Source organism: Lycorma delicatula, chromosome 7 (assembly GCF_047948215.1).
Source record: "Lycorma delicatula isolate Av1 chromosome 7, ASM4794821v1, whole genome shotgun sequence".
NCBI classification, from domain to species: Eukaryota; Metazoa; Arthropoda; class Insecta; order Hemiptera; family Fulgoridae; genus Lycorma; species Lycorma delicatula.
In genome coordinates, this window is record NC_134461.1 from 115,171,793 (window position 1) to 115,188,662 (window position 16,870).

General features: G+C 27.2%; 1 protein-coding gene across 1 annotated transcript in view; it reads right to left on the reverse strand.

Moving 5' to 3' along the window:
- Positions 1-16,870, reverse strand: part of LOC142328481 (exportin-4-like) — a 96,735-nt gene that overhangs the window by 29,938 nt on the left and 49,927 nt on the right. The window contains exons 15-17 of the mRNA XM_075372298.1: positions 12,847-12,995; positions 8,400-8,583; positions 3,318-3,438 (exon numbers count right to left, since the gene is read on the reverse strand). Of these exons, the coding sequence (XP_075228413.1) occupies positions 3,318-3,438; positions 8,400-8,583; positions 12,847-12,995 (454 nt within the window). The remainder of the gene's footprint in view (positions 1-3,317; positions 3,439-8,399; positions 8,584-12,846; positions 12,996-16,870) is intronic.

The following is a 16,870-nucleotide window of genomic DNA, read 5'->3' on the forward strand; positions in this document are numbered from 1 at the left end:
CAACAAAAAAACAGCAATCATATATTTAGATTTTATAAATTAAATTTCCACTTACCAACAATTTAAAAAGTGTAAATCCTAATAATTTTGAAGCTGTTACTTGTTTTTAAATTGAACTATTATGTTCATGGTTTAATTTTAAAACTATTATTGATTTGAATTTAAATTAACATCTTTTAGAAAATCCCTGAAGATGGAGTAACAGCTCCAAAAGAACTAGGATTTACACTTTTTAAATTGTTGGTAAGTGGAAATTTAATTTATACAATTGTATTAATACCAATGGTGCCAAATACTTAGAAAATTAAATATATTTAGATACTATGAAAATTGAAGTAATTACCATATAAAAGCATCATAAGAATAAATATTCTATGATTAAAGTAAAATAATTATAAATTTATGCTTGGATTATTATTATTATTATTATTATTATGCAAATACATTATTTCTCAAAAAAATTATTTTTTGAGATCTAAGAAAATAAATCAGGCAAACATAATTAGAACACCAATGACAGGATGATCTTCGCAGCATTTAAATAAATTTATATTTCTGAAATGACAAAATTTATCAATTCAGTTCTAATTTTTTGGATTACCAACATTTTCTCTATAAACTATTAAACTTGTCTAAAAAATATTTTTTTCAAACTGGATCTGAAACGTACATTGTTGTTTGCCAATAACAATTAATTAGTGAGAACATGCAATGAAACTAAAGTTTCATTGCATGTTCTCACTTGCATGTTCTTTCAGGTTGCATGTTTCATTGCATGTTCTTTGGAGATAAACAGAAACCAGATTATTAAAATATATGACTGTTATTATCCTTATTTCAAATCTTTCAATTTCTAGGATGTTACTCCCCAAGATTTTTTTCAGTTATACTACAAAGAGATCCAGTTTTTTTTATTAACTGCAGGTTAAAGATTTGTAAAACAAAACCCATAGCTAAGAAATTTATCAAATTAATGAAATTAATCAACAAACTAAATTTGAGAAAATGTCCCGTGATCCATCCTACTAATTGTTAAAATTAATTGAATTTGTTCAATTAAATTTAACATTGAATTTATCAATTAAACCCAAAACAATATTGGCTTCGCAAAGTGTATTTGTTAAAATTCGATCGTAGAAAAATCTATATCCAGCAAGAGCGCCTAGAATCTAAAAATTTGGGTACCACTGCTGTATATACAAAAACGTTTTTCTTTACATAACAACTTTTTTTTTTAATATTTATCACAATACTATAAGAAGTGATTTACAAGAATATAATATGTTGCAGAGAGAATATAAAAAAAACCACCAATTCATATCATTATTATGTTACAGGTTTTTAATGGAAAATTTTGACTGCACACTCATTCTGCATGTAATTCAAGTTCTTGATAGTTGCAGTATGAAAGAGAAAGTGGGGTAAATAGTGAAGTTATTATAAAACTTTGTTCTTTATTTCTATACTCCTAGTTTCAATTCATTTAAAAACAATCTGTAAGAATTTTGGAAAATTATACATTAAAAATACTCTATTCTTCACAGTAAAACAATGCAATTTCAGTGTTTCATAGTTTTTATAAATAATTATTTTTTGCATTTTTCCAATGACTGTTTACAATATGGTAACCATTTAAAAAGTTTTGTACTACAGTTCTCAGTAAAGACAGAAATGTGTTAGTACAGAGCTAAGCATTATAAGATGCAGGACAACTTTACAGAGGTGGGGGTTGCGCCATGTACTCTGTTGCACGTGACTGTGGCGATACGCAGACTATAGCCCGCCCATTTGCTTCAAAGTCATCTTTGTTCAGCCAAATGTACACGGTGCATTCTTAACTTCTTGAGGCAACAAAGAACGTACTTGCATCCTTAATTTTTAGTGCAATATTATTTAAGCAATCTGTGAACTGTGATGTGTATATACACATTATGAGTATAATAACAACAAAAACAAGTATAATACAGATATATTGAATTATACTTGTTCTTATATTGTTACAGTTTTAATCCATAGAGTAAATTTATTTTTTAAATTTAATTTAGTTTGATATAAATCTTCCAATGGAATTTTCAGATATAATTTTTTGATTTAATTTAGATTTAGTTTAGAATAATGCTTCTGATGAGAAAATAAAATAAATAAATGAATTTTCTCACAATTAATAAGTTGACATAGTACACAACTTGAGAGATGGAAAAATGGTTATATCAAATAACTAAAAATCATTAAAATATTACAGATAATAAATGAATTCATTAATTGTTAAGTTGTATGTTTCACTCACTCAACAAAAGCTATTACCATTCAGAAGAAATATACCACAGAGTAATTTCTTTTACAACCTTATATTTCATTTGTTATGAAGAACCAACTAAATGTTTTGAATTTAACATCAATAAATTCCTAATAATTGATTTTGTTTATCACAATGATAATTAATCCATTTAACCTCACCTTTCCATTTTTAAAATAATTTTCTTTTTATGATAGTTACCACTGTACCAATTTAAGAGAGAAATTTCTGTATGCAATACATTATGTTAGTTGAAGCACTGAATATATATGGATAATACTGTTCTCTGCAATAATCCAATCTGTATTAATATCTTCAGAAACTAGGCAGTTTTATGAAGCTATTTCATTTGACAAAAAAATAATATTAAAGTGACAGATTATATGAAAATATCATTCACATAACAAATATATAAATACACCCACAACATAAATTAAACAATGAGGTACAAAAACATGCTGTTCCATTACATTCAAAAATGTCTATCACATTCCATTTAATGAAAAGTTACACAAAAAGAATAACTAGATAAATAGTAATAAGATTAATAAAAGGAAATAGGAATAAAACACAGAAATAAATTTCTAATAAAGTTTATAGGCCAAATTAAATGAGTTTTGAATTTAAAGAATTATTCTAGATGTAAGAGGGCGTACTAAGAATTATTTTTAAGTACCACTATAAGCTGTAATTAGACAAATAAAATATATAATATCCAGTTCTAAATATTCTGTTTTCATAATTTCCACCCTAAAAAATATTTAATAATCTTTTGAGCGTACTGTTCCAATTTTAGTTACAAGTACAGGTTAATATCACAAATTATAATATAATACTATAAACATTATTATAATACTTCAAACATATTTTGTTTGGATAGTCACAGAACAAATTATTCTGTGATTATCTTAAAATAATATTACAATAACAGATTCATACTTGGGCTTAAATAGGTTAAAAAATCCTTTATTACTTACAATTTATTTTTACTAAAATGAAAAAGTATTTTACAGATACTCACCAATTAAACATTCAAGAACATCTGATACTTCATACCTTGTAGTTTCTTCTTGGAAAGTTCGAGAAAATTTTTCAGGAGGACAAACTATATTTTGTAACCTATCTTGTAGTGGTTTAAGTACCTAAAAAATTGTTATCTTAATTATAAAGCAATTTTTGACATAATTATATATCAACATTAATGATTATAATATAATTTTTTTTTTATTTTATATATAAATATTAATTTGAAAACCAAACTGATTAAATTAAAAAAAAAAACAAAAGATTAAACAAAAGTTAGTCACTGGTTTAAAAATAAAAAATCCCTATCAGCACGACGGATGGTGGAGGTAGATTTTACTGTTGCTAAGTAGGGGATAAAGAAGATTTCCACCTTAAAGTTAAGAATACTTTCAAATTTACTCAATATGACAATGGTTGCATGTGAAAAAAAGTTTCACATTAGCATACAAGCCTCTTCTTACAATTCCAGCAACATTTTGGTCATCCCTTGACATAAGGGTTGGTCATATCAAAAATTGTTTCAGACAAAAGTTTTAGGTAATGTTTAGAAGACTAATGACCACTTTGAACCGATTCAATACTGTGCCTATTAAGGGAGGTATATTTTTTTTGTCTTTGAAACCCCATTTTTTCCACCACTGAACCAATGGTTGGTGATATCAAACAACTTTACTTGGACATAAGTTTTAGGCCCTTATACAAAGAATAATAGAAGCTTTAAATGAATTTGATATTTTACTTAATAAGAAATTTATAGCGATATTTTGTTTTTTCGAAAAAGCCCCCCATTTCCACCCCAATGGTCCAATTTTGTCCATTAACAAACTTGACCAAGTTCATTAATGGGCATGATCGAGTTCGTTTATTATTTTATGTAACATTTTGCAAGGGATTGGTGCAAAATTACGGCAGTTATCATGTCCACAAGAAAGTGAAGTATATATATATATATATAAATGTGTATATAAACTTCTGAACTGATGATAGTTTTGGGGTCTGGGGAATCTGAAATGCCAAGATATGTAAAAATTTTCCAGAAGTCGAATCATGGTACCTATTACAATAGGTAGCTCTCATGAAATTTGCCTAAAAGCACAGTATTGTGATTAAGTATAAAACAAAATAAAGATCATAAAATAAATGGCACAGAAAAACTGTAACTTTGTCAAAATAACCAATCAACTTTATTGAATCAAATAAGCAGGATAAATGAAACTAAAAAAAGCACATCAAGAAATATACCTCATTAATTTACTAATTGCCACACCAATAGGAAATATGAACTGAAGTTGCTGCATAGAATAAAAGAAATGATGTTCCAACAAAAGTATTTTGTAAAGGATCTAAAAAATTAATAAGGTAACAATTTCAAACCAAGATAAAAAGTTTTCTTAAAAAGAAACGTTTTTCTCAAGCTTATAGTTTCAGGTAGATAAATTACAGATAGTCCTAATTAACTAAGTCAAACTTAAAAGTATTTTCCACTCATAATATAGCTACTAAAACAATACTATAAACTGGGTCTTTAATCATAAAAACAATCTCATAACAGATGACTGGTGTTAACAATAACTACTAATACAACAAAACCCAGTTTAGTTTGCTTCACAAAAAAGAAAGTTTGTCTTTAAGGAACTGCATCTTAAAAACAACTGATTGTAAAAATTGAGTTTTACAGAATTTTAAAAGTTCTTCTTCTTAGTTGTATTAGTGATATCAATTTCAATTTATTTAAAGAAAATCAATAGGAATTGTAGGAAATTATACATAAAAGTACTTTGTTCTTCATTTTAATAACCTGTAGCACAGATCATTTCAATTGAACATCATTTTTATAAGAGGTAACATTAAAAACTACCTTTAAAACATACTTAAAAACATGAGTTACCTCTCATTTAAGTACACAAAAAAATGTTTCCATAGTAGTTTCAATATGACAGCGTTTTTTACCACCTTGGGAATGTTTTTCTGTACTGAACTGTTTATGCTTTAACAATGCAATACCCAATACTTTTCACTGATAATATTAATGCTGAATTTTTGATAGTCCAGTTAATTTAGAGACAATCAATTCAAAAGAATAGATAATCTAGAATGGAATTTTAAATTATTATTATAATTAAAAATTGATCTTTTTTTTTTTATTTCATAGAACTTTTAGAAATTTGTTAGTCAGGACATTAATTTCTCAAATATATTATCAACAACATATTGTTTTGTAAGTCACTATATTTTTCATCTGTCATGAAAGCAGGTGTATTTGTTTTATCTTTTTTTTATTACTGATTTTATTATTGAAAGCTTGTTTGTATTTCATTTTTCTTTTAATTGATAAACTATTTATTTGTTGAGAAATGGTTTATTAGTAAATTTGGTATTTTTAACTTTTCGGATATTTTAGCTGATAATATTAAGTAATTGTTCATTTTCTGTAAGATTCATTCTGTTGGAATTATTTCAGAATCTATAACAATGTTCTTAATAATATCTGTTGGTTCTGGAACCTGATCTCTGGTAATGATGGCTTGGCTGCAGTCGGGGAGTTGCGGCTCATCCTGGAATCAAACTGAGCTTCCCATCAGTGGGAGCTGGGTCCCCACTACAGCATGGCAATGGTGGCCACCAGAGCCCCACAGTGTCAGATCGATGTCTGTCATCTTTTGCCAGCACAGCCAAGGTGGTTCTTCAATCCATGCTGGGCCGGCTCTTGCTGCTGGGTCCACCGGCCAGGGCAATTGAAGCCCGGTGATCTGGGGTGGGAAGGTGGCTATTCCCAGTGATCCCGGTGATCTGCACCCAGTGGCTATTTAGAGCAGAAGGCTGGCCAGGCCTTCTGCTCCAGCAAAATTATTGGCATCCATCGGGAGGTCCCACATTGATCCAGTCCGGGAACTTCTGCTTTTTCTCCAGGTTGTAGTCAACAATGAATTGAAAATTCACTGTGGTATTTGCTCTTTTATTGGAGCCTACGAGTGGTGGTGCTGCAGCACCACTGTGGTAGGAGAGCTGCACGGTCAGCTACTACTAGATGGAACTGACACTTCTGCAGGCGCGTACTTATATAGTACTCCCACTACATCTGAGCTGCTAGCATTGCGTTCACCGATATGAAGCTCAGATGAATGTGGCAACAATATATATAGAATATTGAGATATGACATATCTTATCTTTATTTTTCAAGAAAGTACTCTCACATATCCTGCATCCAAAGTCATGATTGAAATAATCGTTATTACATAATAAAAATACTAAAATAAAGAAAATTGCATATTAATTTTAATGAGTGCTGTTATCTATTCCAGTTTTTATAAGACCATCTCCCTCAAACTGTCTGATGGTTTATCAAATTGAAATTCTATTTGTATTTAAATATACAATATTTTTCTAATGTATTTCATTTTATATCATCTTTATTAGTTTCTAATATTTCTAAATTTGTGTTAAAATCAAAATAGAATGTTTATTAGGCGATGTGTAATATTAGATAAACCTAATCTATTAATTTTATAATTTCTATAATGTTCGGGAAATCTAGTTTTAAAGGATCTATTTGCTTTTCTTATATAAATATCATCACAATCATTACATTTAATTTTATAAATTCCAGACAGATTATTTATTTTATTATTTTTGTTTTTTTAAATATTCTATTATGTGGTTATTAGTTTTATATGCTGGTTTAAATATTTATTTATTGTAAGTTTTGGTAATATTTTCAATAATATTATTATATTTATTCATAATTCCTGATAGTAGAAATCCCATAGGCAAGGTATGTTTTTGTATATAATAATTGTTATCAAACTCAAAATACTGAATTTTAAACAGAATACTTAATTAAATACTGAATTTTTGGTAGTCCAGTTAATTTAGGGGCAATCGATTCAAAAATATATAATCTAGAATGTTATTTTAAATTATTATTATAATTAAGTTAGAAAGATATTTAAAAAAAAAAAATAAATGTGTTATTAACATATATTTTATATACGTTATGGGTAGAACATTTTTGTTATTATTTGAAAGAGCAGATTATGTTTTATTGTTAGATTTAAATATTAATAGTTTTTATATTACATCCATTATTGATAGCTATACATTTTTTAATATTGAATTATCAATATATATTTCAATGCTCTGTTAATCATGGTGTTATTATAACAATTTTTTGATGGAGTAAATATATAGAAATATTGTCAATAATGATTTCTGATTATGGGGTTTTCTAAAAAACTGCCAATCTCTTGAAAAAATCCACATAATAAAATAATAGTGCTATTATAACTGAACAATTACATTTTGAAGATAATGAATGGTTTAAACAAATTATAAAATTTATTTAATATATGATTATCTGATAGCAGAATAAAATTGTTATCGATCATTTTTTATTAATCATTTAATTGCCATTTAATTAACTGACCTAAAAGATGAAACAAACTTCGTTTCTAATTTAATGTTTTAAAAAAAAGTTTTTTATAATATCTGATGAAGTAGTGATCAGTACAAAAGTGCTTCTATATTACAAGAAACAAAGAAGCAGAAAGTATGATTTTTATTTTTGATCACTGCTTTTATTAACTAATTTTATTTATTAACACTGTATAAATATATACAAGTACATAACACTTGTCATAAAATATTATGCACATTCTGTTTGGTCTGATCTTAAAAACTGAAACGGTTAGGATTTAATAGGAGATATTATGTCATTTAGTTTAATTAACATAAATTTTTTCTCACACTTTAACTATGCAAATGACATCATCATAAACACATTATATTATTATTATGACATTATAAACAGATGGTAATTTTTTTTAAATCATAAATTAAAAAAAATTCTTATGAAACCTTTCTTTAAGAAGTAACCTTTAGAAGAAACAAACAGAAAGGTTATTTCCTTAAGAAATAACCTTTCTTTTAGAAATATGTTTTTTGAAGGATAAGGATATTCCGAAATATACATTAATATTAGATAATTCTGTATTAAATACAATCCCAAGATTTAAAAAGGAAAAAAAATATTTCAAATATATCAAATAAATCTAAACAAATGCTCAATCTAATACAAACCTTAACCCAGTGTTGTAATAATGCATCACAACTTCTAGTTCTGTAATCAATTAATCCAGCACCAACTCTAACAAATGCCCTATAAAGTCCTTTTTTCACTTCACTAGGTACAGACCTTGCTTCCATCCTTCGATATATTTCTAATATCTGCCAAAATCCTTTATTTTCTAGAATGCGTTTACTTCTATAAAAAAAAGTATATATATAATTAAATAATAATTTTTAATTAACAAATTTTAACAAGTTATGTTTAATTTTCCAGAAAAGTTTTAAAAATTACACAATTTCAAAACCTTATTTTTACAATCAAATCATTCTTCTATGAACAGTAGTCAAAATTCATTAAAAAACTGTAAAAACTGTAATGACTTTTTTATATTTATGATTTACTCATGATGAAACTGAAATATTTGAAAAATAAAGTGTGTTAAATAATGATATTTGATTTTCTATAGAAGGATATTTAGATATTTATTTGAAATAAACTCAAAACTAAGAAATTACTTAGAAATCATTTTAAAAAAAAAATTAATATTAAAACTACATGACCACTTCAATTGTTAAGCAACTGTCAACGTCAGATTAGATGATGAAAAATCCCTCAGTCTCTTAATTTTTAAGCATCAGAATATCAAGTAGGTACTACTTTATATATACATATTAATTATTCAGCATCTAGTGATAATGTTTTAAATCAGTTTTCAATTTTATGCAATCTTTTTTGTAATTTTTGAACACTTTCTTGATTTTCATTTTCCAATTTACTCCTACAGCTATCCAACATAACTCTTCCTTTATATTTAATTCTAATAATAAAAGGAGGATATTTAAAATACCTCTCTCGAAAGTAAGTTTCTTTTTCTTATACTTTTAAAGGTATTTAAATTATATTAACTAATAAAATCTCAAGGTTTGTTGGGAAAAAGCACTCAGTAAAAAGAATGTTAGATTTTTTTGAAGGACTCTAAAAAGAAACATTTATAAAGTGGTTACATTTTTAAAACATTTTCTATGAATTTAGATGAATATGAAAGCAATTAAATAAATACTTTCAAAGTTAACATGAAGTTTTCAGTCAAAATGAACATGGTTCAATTTCATAATGACCTTAATAGAAAATAAAAATTTCCCCGAAAAGATTCTATTCAATTCAAAATACACTAAATAAAAAAACTGATCCATAGAAATAAAAATTCCAAACATAATATAAAAAATACACTACTAACTTGATTTTAGGGTTTTAAATTTCAAATTTGATTTATTTGTATCAAAAAGCAAGATATCACACACCTTATTTTTTGGATATAAAGGTACAAAAAAAAAATAATTGTCTTTTATAAAATCTATACAATTTAAAAATAAATAAAAAATGGAGTAACTATTTTTTAATTAAATTCACATCATTACATAACAGACTATGAAAAGATAGTAAATTGAATCCCATACAAGCTTGTGGGATAAATATATGTGGAACACTTCAGGAAGCAACATAGAAGATGATTATATATATATATATATATATATATATATATATCATCTTCTATCTTTTGTGTGTGAGTATATATATACCCCCATACAGATTAATATTAATATAAATTGTATTAAATATTATGAATATGTATATAGTTTATATAAATGGTAAAATGCCTAAATATGTAATAGTACATCACTGGTCTAAGACTGCGATTACTAAACCTGCTTTAGTTATATGAATACGGGCTTCTATCAATAACATCAGAAAGCAAGAATAAGATATTAATAAAGAGAAAATAATAATATTTTAAAAACTTTTTATGGAAGCTAAAAACCTCTATAATATTCAGGTTTTAATTTACCATAAAAAGGCAATACCAGGACCCCCTTCAGCTACCTTTCAGAAGCATTTAATGTATAATTATCCTCACTAACAATATGGAATGACTATATTCAGACTTTATGATGACTAATTTAGTGCATACAACTGAATCAGCAATCACTGCGCTTTTAACAAAGTCCTTAATCTTCTCAACAGCACTGGTTCACTTTGAACCAAGTAACACACAAGAAATGGGTCCTTCCTTGGTGTTACCAAACCTTCATTTAATGCGCTGTAACCAACTATGCATTTTTTATTTATTTTAAGCTGATTGGCCGGCTCAGTCCCTTTTAATCTATTGCTGGATTTTCCATTCTGCCAATCACAGCTTGAATAACTGTTTTTGATACAGTCTCAACATCCAAAACCTTGACTGCAGGGGAGACAATATTTTTCCCAACATTTCAGCAAGGCTACCTACAGTGGTAAAGTTCAACCCATACTTGATCTTAATATTGTGTTTTTAGCATTTTTATTAACTAACTGAAACACTGTATATGGCATATCTTCAATAATTACCTTTTCAGTCACTAACTCATTCTCAATTTCAGATATCTTATTAGACGTTAGCTTTTCTGTAAGTGCAATGAATTTATTTCCCAAATCACATTATTTTTCACTAATATCTCAATTTTGTTTGATGAAAGAACTTATATTTTTGTTTGATGAAAGAACTGATATTTCAGCCATCAACTCTAAATTTTGCTTCAACTAAATGATCAGGCCAAATAATTTTAGAACTAGGTCACTACACCATCTAGTTAAAACATTTTTTTCATTATTCCTGGAGTCCACAGGAGATGAAATGGACAAAACCTTACTTATCAAAAACATGGGAACCAAACAAGGACTGACAGCAGGAGTTCCAACATCCCTAGGTAGTTAGGAACAATTAAAATAGATAAAGCTACTCTGCTTGCTCTCCATAAAAATATTGAATTCTTCATCCTTTACGCCAGCATAACCTGTATGAAACAATATCTTACAAGGCAACCTCTCCTGCCAGCCATAAAAAGTATCACACATTTCATACACATGACTGGAAGAAACCATCCTCACAGATGTAAAACTAACTAACCTAAATTAAAAACTTAATGCGGCATACAGTTTCACTAGTAACGGTTCAAAAATAGAAAAGAAATGAAAAGCAGTTCAACCTGTGGCAACAGGTGGAGAAAAAGAGGGATCATTTTCCTGACCTGTCCCAGATATAAAAAGCTTGACCTCGTGAAAGAAAGGAGAATACCTACCTAGAGTGAAAGGAGCAAATGGTATTGACAGCCAACAAGGGACAAATTCAAAAATCCTGTGAGGTTGGTTAACTAGGTCAAAACACTGAACCATTGGTTCTTTCAACCGTCCTGTGGAAAATTCCAGTAAGCCAGTCCCATTGGTAAACCACAGTCTGCTGCCAAGCCCCAGAATAGCCAGATAGCAGTAGAAACTACCAGCCAGCACAACATCGAGGTAGGTCACACCCTCCGCTAGATGAAGAATGAACTAGAATTATTGAATTTAAGTGGAATGAAGAAATTGAAAAAGAACCTACCTCAATGATATACTAAAAACTAAGATATTAATATTATTAACAGTTACTAATATTCTTATTAACTCCTTGAAATCAATTAAATAAAAACAAGAACGGAAGGTGCCTGAGGCTTGAGGTTAAGAAGGAATAAAGAATAAACATATGAAAATAAATAAAAATAATTTTCACAAAATTTTTATTTTCCTGTCATGGAAATTTATGGGTCACTTTATATATTTTTTTTCTTTAAACATTACCAAAACATTATCAACTCTATCAAAAAAGAAATAACTGATATGGAATGTATTACAAATTATAATTATAATTAGATTAGTAGTAATTACATCATTAATTTAGATACCAGATGGCAAAATTAATTCAGTGAATGAAACAGATATTTCCTAATTAAATTAATGGATACAGCATACACCAGTTACTATCAACATCTATTCCTAAACAATTGAACTTATTGAATATACCGTAAGAAAAAGGCTATTAAGATTTTGTAGCATTAGAAAATTAATGAAAGGTGGTTTAAAAATAATATGCCAATCCCCAATCCAAAGTTCTGTAGATATAGACAAAACAGATCAACTTAGAAAGAAGAGCTGAGAATCTGTCCAGTCACTTATAGTTATGCTGAGATATTTGATAAAAAACATGTCATTCTGTCATTCATTCTTGTTTCGAATGTACGTAAGAAAAGATTTAATAGCAAGATTTCCATTAACTATTATTTACCTTAATCTATCAAAATAAAATTACTATTCTCAGTTCCCTCGGTCTTCAAGTAAATATGAACGTTGAAAATAGGTATTAATTCTATGAATTGTCCAAACATTTAACACCTGACACTGCATCGAATGTCTAGCATCAGATATAAATCTTTACGAGGGTATAAATTAAAAAAAATTAAGAATTTGCTCACTGGATAAGATGCTAAATAATACTGGAAGATTCCTTCTAAGCTATCTGTGGCATGCTTATTATATTTGGGATTAATAACCAATCAGTTAATATCAATTACAAATTTCCAATGATGTATTTTAAAAATATTAACTTACTGGCTTCCGTATTCTGTTAGAGAAACAAGAAAATCTACAGTCTCTTTTACAATACCAGGTTCCCAACTGTAGCTAGACAAATTTGATTCTACTTTGCTCAGTATAAAATTCATCATACCAGTTTCATTCCAATATGCCATGAAACCACACTATTAAGTAAACAAAAAACATAAAATCAGTAAATTAGTCGCATTAAACAATTACAAAAAGAAAGATAAAAAATCAATCAAAAAATATTTTATTTAAAATAAAAAAAGTTAATCTACCATATGTGTACAAGTTATTGCTTAAACTACATAAAACTTTTGAATTCTGTAGTTAATAAATGTATAATTCCTAATCTCTAACAAAAAAAAATGGTTTTCTTAAAACTACTTTACTTCAGGGAGGCCCTAAACAAGAGTAAGGTCTATTCTAAGTAATTTGTATGAAAAACAATCTAACTGATCCACAGACCTGATCATCATGATATAATATTCTGCCAAGTGGAAGCAGGCCTCTTACACACTCCTGTCTCCAAATGTTTCTGTTTAACACTGTACTTTGGTCTTCTTTACCATCCATTCTTGACTTCACCTATAAGTTTATTTTTTTCCTTTTTTCTCTTCTCTTCTTCAACCACTTCTCAAGAGTTGTTTTAATAATCATTTGTCTTCATTTCACTTGCAATCACAGAACGTTTTCTTTATTTTATTTAATAAAGACCACAGCCATTAACAAAAACTCATTTTCCAGATTATACATCCAGTATTCATCAATGATTACAAATTTCATTTGTTTCCAAACTAACTTGTGATACAATATTAAAAGAATTCAAATTCGGTTTAGAACTACCTAGTAAAGTCTGTAGTCGGTCTAAATCCAAACCAAGATCAAGTGGATTAAAGGATTTGCATTGTGGGTAATATTTCTGCAGCAGGCAATTATATACAATGAAATAAGGGAACTTAAAGAATCCAAATAATTAGAAAATTATGAAGAATACTATCAGGTCCAGGGAAAGACAAAAAAAACTACATTTTTTAACCTAATGGTTTTTACAAAACCTGTTACATCTCAGGAAACCTGTTGCACTAATTAAAAGGTACAATGACAGGACATGATTTCTAAGGCCAAAGCAGTATTTAAGAAATTACTCACCGTAGATTAAAATGATAAATAATGTTTGGAAAGGTTTCACTGGATGCGGTCTGCTTTTACAGCATAAAAAATTAAATGGTAAATATTCCAGTATTTAATTTTTCTAAGATCCCTGTCTTACATTAGTTGTAAAAAAAAAACACAGAATGGATTGAATTAATTATGTGCCATATACAAATCTTTCTGACAAATGTAACTTACAAATAATATAATGCATAGATTTATCATGCTGGTCATTAATCTACCACAGATAATAAAATAAGAATCAAATAAAACTACATATCAGTTATATCATGTCACATAAGACAACCTGTTCTAGCAAATATCATAAAAAAAGTTACTTTAAATTATGATTCCTTCTTGTATAAAAATGCAAAACTATTTAAAATAAATATGTCTTAATTCTACTTTATTTGTACCAAATGACTACATTCCTGATAGTTCATATTTCCCTTTAACCACTGTCAATATACCTGATCACTGAGAATAAAATAATGAAAAAACTAAATTACTGTATATATTTACAAATAAAGTCATCTAATCAAAAAACCTGTGCAATGATATTTTAATCAAACAACCAAGTCTGATCACACAAAATTTAGACTTTTATTCCCACTTTTTATAGTAGAATGCTTTTCATAAATTTATTACTGTTAACTGTAGAAATATTCTTTGTAATACACACTACATTCTTTGTAGCTGTAACTGTTTCTTTATAACAAAGAAATTTGTTATAAAGTGATCCGTTGTAGATTTTATTATCAGTTTTGACATTTGAAATTCCTTAAACAAAGATATCAAATAAATTTGGTAGCAACACAAGGTTGCTACCATTTAACAATGTTTCTTTCAGTAGAGTCAAACTTTTATTCAGACCAGCATTATCTTAATACCATATTTTGTTAGTAAGTCATATAAGTTCCTGTAAAAGATTTATAGTTAACAAATTTTTTCTTTTCATTTTTTTGTTTATTGCTTTTGGGTGAAACTTCAAATAATTTGTTAAATGAACCGAGTTTAATTGTTAAACAGATTAAAAAGCAATACCTTCTTCCTCATTCAATTTTAAACAGTTCTAAAATTGACGCCATATTATTGAAAGTAATAATTTTAATAAATTCAAATTTACAATGACAATAAAGGAAAAATCTAATGGTGTAATATTTCTAAGGCAAAAAAATTCTATTCCCTTGATAAGTTTTTCAAACATATTTTTTATTTATTGCACTATTATTTATTATGAAAAATAATTTATTTATATAAAAGGAAAACCTATAAAATTCAATATTACTGTAAAAACAAAAAATAGACAATACAATTTTATCTGGTAACAATATGCTACTATCTCTGAAGAACATGATGTAAGCCTATGTCAACAAATTATAATCACCAGTTCAGACAATAAAAGATGAACCAATGAAATTTCTCAACAAAATGTATTGCAGTAGAATTTCTTTTCAGTAGCAGTAAAATTTTTTTATGTTAAGATGTTCAAAGCATCATGGTCATAAATGGTAGCTCATTTTCACATTTTCTGGTGAATCACAGCTGAATTACTTTAACTACAGGATTACAGTTTGACCCAATTAAACTTAACAATGAAACTGTATGTTAAAACCAATACATTATCAATTCTAAAAAAAGTATAATTTAAGAAATCAAATAATTATTTCTTTTTTACTTTGTAAAGAGTCCTGTGAACCTATAATTTCTAATTATTTTTATCTGATTATTAACAAACGTATTGTTCTTTATTTATTTAGTTTTGAATGAATCATTACACAAGTAACTTTTATTGTCTTTATTTATTATCTCAAAGTTAACCTATCTAAAATTTTAAAAAAGGAATTATATGTTAGTAATAAGAATTTATCTGGTGTGCGGACTCTAAAATACTAAAATAACATGTTTTTCAATTTAAATAAATTACAGTCTAACCAATAAACATTTTGTTCACTTCATTATTTACGTAACTGGCAATTTTGTATGATTCATTAGCTAAGCAGTTAAAATGTATAGCAATAATTGTACAAGATTATTAATCAATAATAAGCAGACTTTAAGAACAGAAATAAAATAAATAAAACAATCAAACCTCAGTAACAAAGTTAAGTTTAAAAAAAATTAATTTTTTTTAATTACTAAAATTTCAATTGCATGAGTTCTGTAGTACTGTATAATGTGTAACAGTCCAAGAAAACTATTCTGCAGACCTATTTATAGCAAGACAAGATTATACAGTACTACAATGTATACATAATTTAGTACAATATATATTTACAGTATTGTTATTTAACACATAGATGTTGTGCAGTTAGCAATAACTGAAGTCTTAAAAAACAAGAAAAAAGTGTTCACAAAATGCAATACAAAAAAAAAAAATATAAGCACAGTAAAGTAATAAATATCAAATAACAAACGAAATATACCAGAAATAGAATTGAGTTGAAATTTAATTTTCTTTATGTATGTTGAAAAATATGATGAGAAAAGAAGCATGTAGTTAAACACGTGTATTTTTTTGCAGCTTCTTTAAAGAAGCAGCCCTTAACATTCTGAGTACAATGTACAATAATTATTTAAACAACAAACACAGGCAGAATAAACTGATTATTTCTGTTATGAACATTTCCTGGAATTATTTTTTTTTATAGTTGTTAAGTTCAAAAAAATCAAGTCAGCTACTTTTCTATTTTTAAACAGGTTTTATCTCGTGAAGAGGGAGAGAAATAAAGAAATTTGAATAATCAATTATTTCGAGTGAATGAGATTTCAGTTACCAACATTTTAGAAAGTCAATAACAAATAATAACAATTTATTTATAGTAATAGATTTTACATCAGCTCAAATGACAACTCAAATTATAGTATAACAGATTTATCA